Source organism: Sinocyclocheilus anshuiensis, unplaced genomic scaffold, assembly GCF_001515605.1.
Source record: "Sinocyclocheilus anshuiensis isolate Anshui unplaced genomic scaffold, SAMN03320099.WGS_v1.1 scaffold569, whole genome shotgun sequence".
Lineage (NCBI taxonomy): Eukaryota > Metazoa > Chordata > Actinopteri > Cypriniformes > Cyprinidae > Sinocyclocheilus > Sinocyclocheilus anshuiensis.
Genome location: NW_015536511.1, coordinates 1,824,064 through 1,833,785, shown reverse-complemented (window position 1 = coordinate 1,833,785; position 9,722 = coordinate 1,824,064). Strand labels below are relative to the sequence as shown.

At 37.4% G+C, this 9,722-nt stretch overlaps 1 protein-coding gene across 1 annotated transcript; it reads left to right on the top strand.

Annotated features, from left to right (window-relative positions):
* The first annotated feature begins 1,651 nt into the window (after window positions 1-1,651).
* ankrd67 (ankyrin repeat domain 67) lies at window positions 1,652-9,707 on the top strand. Its single transcript, XM_016490857.1, has 5 exons — window positions 1,652-1,881; window positions 3,548-3,800; window positions 4,863-5,415; window positions 8,727-9,023; window positions 9,292-9,707. Exons 2-5 carry the CDS (start codon window positions 3,562-3,564, stop codon window positions 9,469-9,471), a joined length of 1,269 nt encoding a protein of 422 aa, XP_016346343.1. The 5' UTR covers window positions 1,652-1,881; window positions 3,548-3,561; the 3' UTR covers window positions 9,472-9,707.
* Window positions 9,708-9,722: the final 15 nt, after the last annotated feature.

The following is a 9,722-nucleotide window of genomic DNA, read 5'->3' as shown; positions in this document are numbered from 1 at the left end:
GTACTTTGATGAAGGTCAATGGCAGAAACCTGCTGGGAAACCAAACAAACATGATGTGCTCTTGAAGTGACTCCCCTATGAGGCCCATAAAAAACGGCCCAAAACCCACCCGCCATTAGCACAACATTCAGATCAATGCTCAAAGCTAAATAAACTGCAGGAAAGATGATGTCATATTCATGTCTTAGATTTCAAGAAATTGTTTGTTATTTGTATGGTTGCTGGTTTACCGCTGAACAACAGGAAATCTTAAATAAGACCTTTCTGACATGGAAATGTGACCTCCATTACAAACTGAGCATGACAAGACCATATGATTTCATTACACAAACTTTAAAAGAGTATCTATGATCTGCTGTTGTTTAGCAACTTCAAAGGTGACATTCGTGAAATAATACGGAATACCTCAGTATACTCAATGAATCTCAAACTGTGCTCAGAACTGCCAAAATACCAATGTCTGCCTTCAGAAGTCAAAGATCTCAGTCTGAAACATTGAATCAAATTCTTCAAAAGCCACATGATCTACATTCATTTTATATTACTGTAATAACATTAGATTTGTTTCTTTTTATTTCTCCCAAGGAATTTTAGGAGAAATATCTGTGCAAGTTGATAAGTAGAGAACTACATTCAGCAACAATAAAATGGCACAAACAGCCTTCCATACTTATTTGTATACAAATTATGTATATAATATAATATTAATATTTTATATAAAAAACTATATATATATATATATATACACACACACACACACACAGATGGTTAAGCAAAGTTCTCTTTCAAAAATAAATAAAAAGATCAGTCAGGATCCCGAATTTAATCATTGCTGCCTACATTTATGCTGTTATCTCACTTAATTTCAGTATTATACTATACAAAATTAATTTAAAAAATAAATTAAATACCATGTCTAAGAGACATTATGTTTGCATTGATTTATGACACTTCATCAAAACATGAGAAAAAAAAACTCAATTTACAAAGTGGCTGTCTTTTGATTCATGAATTTGAAATTGAACTGAGCTGGCCACAAACAGAAATGTAATAAATTATGATTCAATGAAATTTGACAATGTCATGTAGCAAAGGAATTTCGTTAGTCCAACATGTGTGGAAAAAGACATGAATAATTGTATAATTAATTATGCAGAAATACAAAAATGTATTCCATGATATGTAGAACAGACCTGTCAGACCAATTAACAGTCATTTAATTTTGCCACCAAAATCCTACACTTACAGCAATTATATTAATTTAATTCTATTTAAATTCTGCTTCATTCTATTCAATTTAAATTCTGCTTCATTCTATTCAATTTAAATTCTGCTACCATTTTCAGGAATTCAATTTGAAGTTAAAATGCATTTCTTAATTCATTTTTGCATTGTGCACAACCTTGATGGAACCAAATTGTATTTTTACATTTTGAACGAGTATACTCATTTCAAAAATAAAAAATGCATTAAATTGTGAAATTGCAAAAACGATAGTAATCAAACAAGACGAGCTGATTTATAGCACATTTCGAATACAATGGTAATTCAAAGTGTTTTACGTAGAATACAGTAAAAGAGATGATTGCATGCAGTGTGTATGTAATTGTGCCACAGCAACCATCAGGCATGCGCAGCCTCAAACCTCCCTCTCTCTCTCTCTCTCTCTCTCTCTCTCTCTCTCTCATCTGTGCCATCATACAATAACAGTGCTCTAAAAACCCATTCTCACCATAGCAACCTCAGATGAACATAAAACACTTGATGAACGATATCAGAGGAGGTGGAAAGACTGGACTTACACGTTATGTCACCCTGAGAAATCTGTTCATCAGCACACTGGAGAGAAGCAAGACATCATGGAGTAACTGGCACTCACAGGTAACTTCTGTCTCGTTTCCAGTCAACTCAGTTGGATGGATCTGCAAATTGAAACGCGAATTTCTGGTAATGTGTATTTGTGTGAATGCTAATTTGAATTTACAAGATGCAAGTTGTCTTATGAACTGATAATTGTTTGGGGTACCATTAAAATAGGAGTTTAATAGCCATTACTAAGAAATATGACTCAAATAATTTCACTGTAAATGATACAAAATAGCATCATCTTGATGCCTAATTGTTAATCTTCCTCAGCAGCAGTGTATCTGTGCATTAGCATGCTTTTAAAAGATATTTGCCATGATAAATGGCAAGGCAGGAGCGCGTTGTCCGCCCACATAATCCCGAACTCCCACGACATGACAGGCTGTACACGCCTCTAGATCTCCTGTGGCTCATAGCTTGACATGGAACACGCTTTCACACTAAGGAGAACACTTCAACTGTAATCTCTTTTCATCTGTCAGTATGAGTGCACATACTGCACAATGGAATAGTTCACCTAAAAATGAAAATTCCTGTCATTATTTTACTCAGCCTCGTGTCGTTCCAAATCTGTATGACTTTCTTCCGTTGAACATAAAAGATGATATTTAGAGAAATTTATGTTTTTGACCCATACAATGGATGTCAATGGTCACCAAAACCAGCACTACCAACATTCTTCAGAAATCCACAAATTAAAGAAAGTCATACAGGTTTGGAATGAAATGAATTTGGTTTTTGTGTAAACTAAGAAAAAAAAAATTGTAACTTTAATTTAAAACAAACTTGAGGCATGCATTACTAAAACTATTGCTCATACAATTTGTATTAAACTTTTGTGTTACAGATAAATTATATTGATTGTAAGGCTCGTAGTGGAGAGATTTTTGCCAGGTGAACGATAAAATGGGCGAAAAAAATCCTATAGACTTTTAGAATTTGATTTTATTTAAATGATGCATTCAATTTGCTATCGCAATTCATATTCAGGAATTGAATTTGAAGTTAAAAGGTATTTCTCAATTCATTTCTGCATGGTGCACAACCCTGATGGAAACCTAATGGTAGTATACTCACTGCAAACATTAAAAATGCATTGAATTGTGAAAGCAAAATAAGCATGATAATTATTGTACAGGATAAGTGAGCGATAATATGGGTGAAAATATTCTATAGACTTACAATGAAATTCTAATAATATCACTAAAATGTTTTTCATGTGTTGTTTCTCCTCTATACGACAGACTGCCAGTGAAGTTAATGAAAACCTCTAAAACAGTAAAATTGCAGCCATTGTTACCATGACAACTGTGTCTCTAGATGGAATTACAACAGAGAGACAGATCAGAAGAGTCTTTGAAAACACTCACTGAGAGATCAATGTAGAGTTTCTAGAACCATTGGGACCATGACTTTATAGGTTACGCAACCGCTGCAGTGATTTACACACTCTTAAAACTGATCATACTTTAAATGTAGGTCAGAAACAGTCCAATTTAATGATGCAACCAAACTGGCTGAGAATCTTCTAACTGCTGTAAACTTTTACCACCCCCTGGTGGAATTAGTGTATAGTTATCCAGAAACTAATTTGTTTAACTGTCCGTACTCTTTTAGTACAGTATAATCTAATGAGCAATGAAACTAAAAGGAGTACCTTGTAAATCAATTTCCTCCACAGACTATCCTCCTGCCATGGCCCATGCAGGCCCAGAGGTGCACTGGAGGTGGTTGGAGCTCCACGACTCGGTGTCTATGGGGTCTGTGGAGAGGAAGGTCCGGACGGCTGCAGGGACCAGACAGTGGAGGATCCACCGCCGACCCAAACCCAGACACTGCTTTCTGGATGAGCGCAGGCTGCACTACGCTGCTTGGGAGGGATGTCTGGACCAAGTCAAGGCCATGCTGGAACGTGGCGTGCCTGCTAACTGCCAGTTAGTGATCTATAACCTTAACAGAATAGTTCATCCAAAATAATTGTCATTTTCATGTAATTCCAAGTGATGCAATTTTTCAGGTGAACTTCATGTTTAATCTGGTAAAGGGATCATGTTTTTGAATAATCTGATTTTGTTGCGTACATTGTGACAAATAATAAAAGCTACGTTTTTTCTCTTATATAGAGTGCAGAAGTGCCTGTCCACTTTTGCAGCAGCCTCGGTTCTGAAAGTTTTTTTTTTTTTTTCATTCATTCACATACATATCCAAATATTTAAGTAGTTTGAGTGTGGAGGAAGACTGGATTGCGTTATTCTTCCCATTACTTTATGAGAGTTTTTTATGAGAGCGGGCATTTTTGGTGAGATTTGCTTGTTTCGTTTCTCTGATTGGTGGAGATTTCTCTGCAGAATCATGGTTAATGTAAGTTTCTCACCAGATGTCCTGCAGTTAAACACTATTACTATAAATATACAGTAAATGCAAGCTGGATGATTCAACAAAAGCATATACCATCAATTATAAACCTTGTAGCTCGTCTTCTTTAACGGTTTAGAAGTTATCATTAAACTATGTTTAAAGCCTAAAATAAATGTGTTTATCATATAAAGAGATAGTATCCCATCACAAAACGTGAATCAGTTTAGCTCAATTCATATGGATTTATTTTAAAATACCTTTATTATCTTTATTACCATATTGGATAATTTGGGATTAGAAGATTAACCAAAGTTTTATGGGTTTGAAATGACATGATGCTGAGTAAATGATGGCAGAATTTTCATATTTTGGTCAACTATGAATTAAGAGAAAATATTTTAACTTTTAAAAAAATTATACTTATCACTTTTTTGTCAACAGTATTTTTTGCTATAATGTTATTTCACTTTCCATGATATGTCCCTTTGAAATAAATATTATTAGTGTCACACATGTTAGTAACAAAAGGTTCCAGTGTAAAATAGTAATGTCTAATACCATGAAAAAATTTGTTGTGCTATTCCCAAAATAAATATATAGTAATTTTTTTCGCTGACTGGGCCATTTTGTGCTTCCAGGGACCCGTATGGTTGGACAGCTGTCCACCACGCCTCTTTCAAGGGTCATCTCATGCTGATCAAGTTCCTGTTGCAAACCGGCCAGGTTGAGGTAAATAGCCAGGACTTCTTCAACTGCACTCCCCTGCACCGCTCCTGCAGTGGAGGAAACCCTGAGACCACACACGTTCTCCTCCAGAAGGGGGCGTCACATTCAGCAAGGTCCTGCTCCGGCCAGACGCCCCTTCACCTGGCTGCAGCCAGTGGTCACCTGGGCACGGCTCGAGTTCTGCTCCAGCACTTGGCCTCACCGAACCCCCAGGACTTTCATAAGTGGACACCCCTGCACTGGGCAGTTTTTGGAGGCTGGGGCGACGTGGCAGAGCTCTTGCTAGATAATGGGGCAGATGTGGAGGGAGGAAAGGGTGTGGGCATGAGCCCCCTACAGCTGGCAGTGTTGGTGGGGAATGAGGCGGGGGTGAGGCTACTGCTCCACCGAGGTGCAGATGCCAATATGAGGGGTCCTAACGGCCGCACAGCCATGCACCTTTGTGCCTGCTCTGGAGACAAGAAGGTGATTGAAGGAATAGTTCACTCAAAAATGAAAATAATTCCATAATTTACTCACCCTCAAGCCATCCTATGTGTATATTCCTTTCTTCTTTCAGACAAACACAATTTGAGTTAAATAATATCCTGGCTCTTTCCAGCTATGTAATGGCAGTGAATGGTGCCTGAGTTTTTGAAGCTCCAAAAAGTGCATCCATCCATCATAAAAGTAATCCATAGTGGGTTAATGAAATCCATCATACATCGTAACTCGACTCTCTTGTGAATGCACAAACAGGAAGTAACTACACTCTAAAAAATGTGGGGTGTAAAACAACCTAACTTGGGTTATTTTTGGCAACCCAGCTGGTTGGGTTGATGTTTTTACCCAACATGCTGGGTTGTTTTATTTAAGTTAAAAAAATATTATATTGCTGCCTTAAAATGGGCTGGAAAATAAAAAAATCACATAGAATTACTAGAGGCAACAGCAATAATCAAAAGATGAACATTTATTATTAAGCAAGAACACATGGACAACATACAAGACAAATTAAATTTATATGGACGGCCGCACAGCCATGCACCTTTGTGCCTGCTCTGGAGACAAGAAGGTGATTGAAGGAATAGTTCACTCAAAAATGAAAATAATTCCATAATTTACTCACCCTCAAGCCATCCTATGTGTATATTCCTTTCTTCTTTCAGACAAACACAATTTGAGTTAAATAATATCCTGGCTCTTTCCAGCTATGTAATGGCAGTGAATGGTGCCTGAGTTTTTGAAGCTCCAAAAAGTGCATCCATCCATCATAAAAGTAATCCATAGTGGGTTAATGAAATCCATCATACATCGTAACTCGACTCTCTTGTGAATGCACAAACAGGAAGTAACTACACTCTAAAAAATGTGGGGTGTAAAACAACCTAACTTGGGTTATTTTTGGCAACCCAGCTGGTTGGGTTGATGTTTTTACCCAACATGCTGGGTTGTTTTATTTAAGTTAAAAAAATATTATATTGCTGCCTTAAAATGGGCTGGAAAATAAAAAAATCACATAGAATTACTAGAGGCAACAGCAATAATCAAAAGATGAACATTTATTATTAAGCAAGAACACATGGACAAAATACAAGATTTTATTTGGGTGAATACAGCATAGTTTACAATATTACATACATTTAAACTCATTCAACAAGCATTTTTGAAATAAAAAATGTAACATTTAAAAGTAGCATTTTAATTTAAGCGTATGCAACCGTACTCTGTAATCGATTTTTACTGAAATGGCACTAATTCTCGTGCCGGTGTGTCGCCGAAATCTGAGCCGGTGAAGGGCTGCTGTTCGCGGGGGAACTGCTAACCTCAGACCGCTGCCTCACGTTTCACTCGTAGCTGTAGGATGCCTTGACTGACTCTATAACCTGCCCATAAACAAACAGTACTGAGATTAGAGAACATATTTTTACCATCAAATTAAATTAAACTCAGTATTATAACGAATAAATATAATTTATGTTATGCAAGGCAAAAGACGTTCATACGAAACGACGACCGCTGCTGACGCAGCTAACTGACCTTATGTCTCGTCCTTATGTTGTGTTGCGTAAAATAATATAATTTACAGCACAGTAAAGACTTCATAAATAAAATAAAAGGTATACAAACCCTTATTTCGCTAAAGAAGTGCACCAAATCGGCGGCGGCAGCGCTGAGAACTGCTCTCTCCTATAGTGGACACAAAAAGCCCGCACTCTGAATGTAACTCAGCAGCTGGGTTGTTTCATCGGAGACAGGCTTAACCCAACGGTTGGGTAGAAAAAAATAACCCAGCATTAAAAATGACCCAGCAACTTAGTTATAGAAAAACTACCCAGTACCTGGGTAAAACATATTAAAAATGACCCAACAAGCTGAACCCAGCATTTGGGTTAAAAAAAAAAATAACCCAGCACCTGTGTAAAAATATTAAAAACAACCCAATAAAATTACCCAACATGCTGAACCCAGTATTTGGGTTAAAAAAAAAAAAATTACCCAGCATTTTTTAGTGTATACAAACCTTTATTTCGCTGAAAAAGTGCACCAAATCGGCGGCGTTGTGAACCGCTCTCTCCTGTATAGGACACAAAAAGCCCGCATACTGACTGTAACTCAGCAGCTGGGTTGTTTTGTCAGAGACAGGCTTAACCCAGCAGTTGAGTAGAAAAAAAAAAAGCATTAAAAATGACCCAGCAACTTGGTTACAGAAAAACTACCCAGCACCTGGGTAAATAAAATTAAAAATAACCCAATAAAATGACCCAACAAGCTGAACCCAGGATTTGAGTTATAAAAAAAAAAACAGCACCTGGGTAAATATATTAAAAACAACCCAATAAAATGACCCAACAGGCAGAACCCATGGGTTAAAAAAATAACCCAGCATTTTTAGTGTAGTGATAATGGTTTCTACAATTTTAAATATGGATTTTCTTTTTTTTTTTTTACAAAAACCCATCACTTCGCATCAGAAGGCATTCACCTTTGAGTTAATTATTAACTACTACTAACTATGAACCTACTGCATTAGGCTAACCGAGACTTGTCATTTGCACTTACATATTGTTGCTCTTTTGTTAGTTTTGATTGCATTGATTGTCCTCATTTGTAAGTCGCTTTGGATAAAGCGTCTGCTAAATGATTAAATGTAAATTATGAGCTACTTTTTCAATTAAATATTACAACTGTTTTTAATTTAATGTAGAATATTTACAGAAACATACAATTACTGTTGCCCATAACACTGATGGGCAAAACATCACATCTACCAAGGCGTTGGCTTTAAAAACTACCGAGACTGTGTGTAAATGAAGTCTGTGGCTAGAACATTGGCTACTGAGATGCTATATTACATGAGGCTTGATGACACATAAAATTATACATAAAATTGGCAGTATAACATGGTTAGTTACTTTATACCTGGAGTGATTAAATAATGTTATGCTATCCAGTGTTATCCAGCACTGATCATGTGATCACTTAGTCTCTTATAAATGTTCTCTCTAAAAAATCTGCATACATGAAGTGTCCTATAAACACCTCAATGCATTTGTTTCCAATCAACCCTATTACCGCAGCATAGCTTGCATTTGCCAAGACTGTGAATTCAAGGTCTCGCTGCCCTTTTGGCTGTGTTCTGTCAGAGTCACGCCAACTGCGTGCTGTGAAACAGATGGCATTTGTGTGGGTGAAGGGCAGTGTTCTGTTCCTGTCTCCTTAGCACCATTTGATCTTTCTTTTACTCTCTACTTTTCATCTGTCCCATCTAAACCGTATCTTCTCCTTCCTCATAGATCCTCCAGCAGCTGTTAACAGAAGGGGCTAAGGTTGATGTCAGGGATGGAGATGTGGCGTCTCCGCTGCATCTGGCTGCCCGCAGTGGCTCCAGGGCTGTGGTGCACTTGTTGATTCTGAATGGAGCAGGACTTGAGGACAGGGACAACCTCAAAATGACACCACTGCACTACTCAACACTCAGGGACAATGTTGAGGCTGCCAAACTGTTGCTGCACTATGGGGCAGATGTGAATGCTGTGGAGAGGCTCGGACAGACACCTTTGCACTTGGCCTCTGAGAGGGGTCACTGCAAGGTGTGTTGATTCTCTCTCATTTTTAAGTTCATACTCTACCAATCAAAAGTTTGGAATAATTTAGATGTTTTTAAGTATTTGAAATAAGCCTCTTATGCTCACCAAGGCTACATTTAATATATTTTATATTTATATACAGTAAAAACTGTAGACCATTAAACCATTGAGATGATCTCATCAGTGATTTTGCTTTCCTATGGGAAAATGTAGGAAGTAAATGTTTACCTGTTTCTTTCCTTTCTCGCTACACTTGTGATTCAATCCACAGGTCCTTAAGGTTCTGCTAGACAAAGGGGCTGATCCCGCTATAAGGAGCAGCTGGAGAGAAACAGCGGAGGACGTTGCTAGGGCACACGATCAGCTAGGTGTAGTCCAGCTCCTTCAGCAACACCAGGCGGTCAGGATGAGAGATCAAGCTCAGGACAGTGTGGAGAGAGAGAAGAAATAACAGTGAATTAAGGCCTGTTCACACTGAGGATTAAAATGATAACTATAACGTTTCATTAATCATTCTAATTCTAGCTATAATGACATTGATGAAAAATGTCTTTCAAAATGAATTTCTTTCCAGTTGATGGATGATAAAAACATTGACAACCAATCAAAATCCAACTGACTTTAAAGGGCTCAAGTTGTTGCTATAGTTATCTTTATAGTTACCGTCTTGGAAAGGAAAGGAAAGGAAAGGAAAGGAAAGGA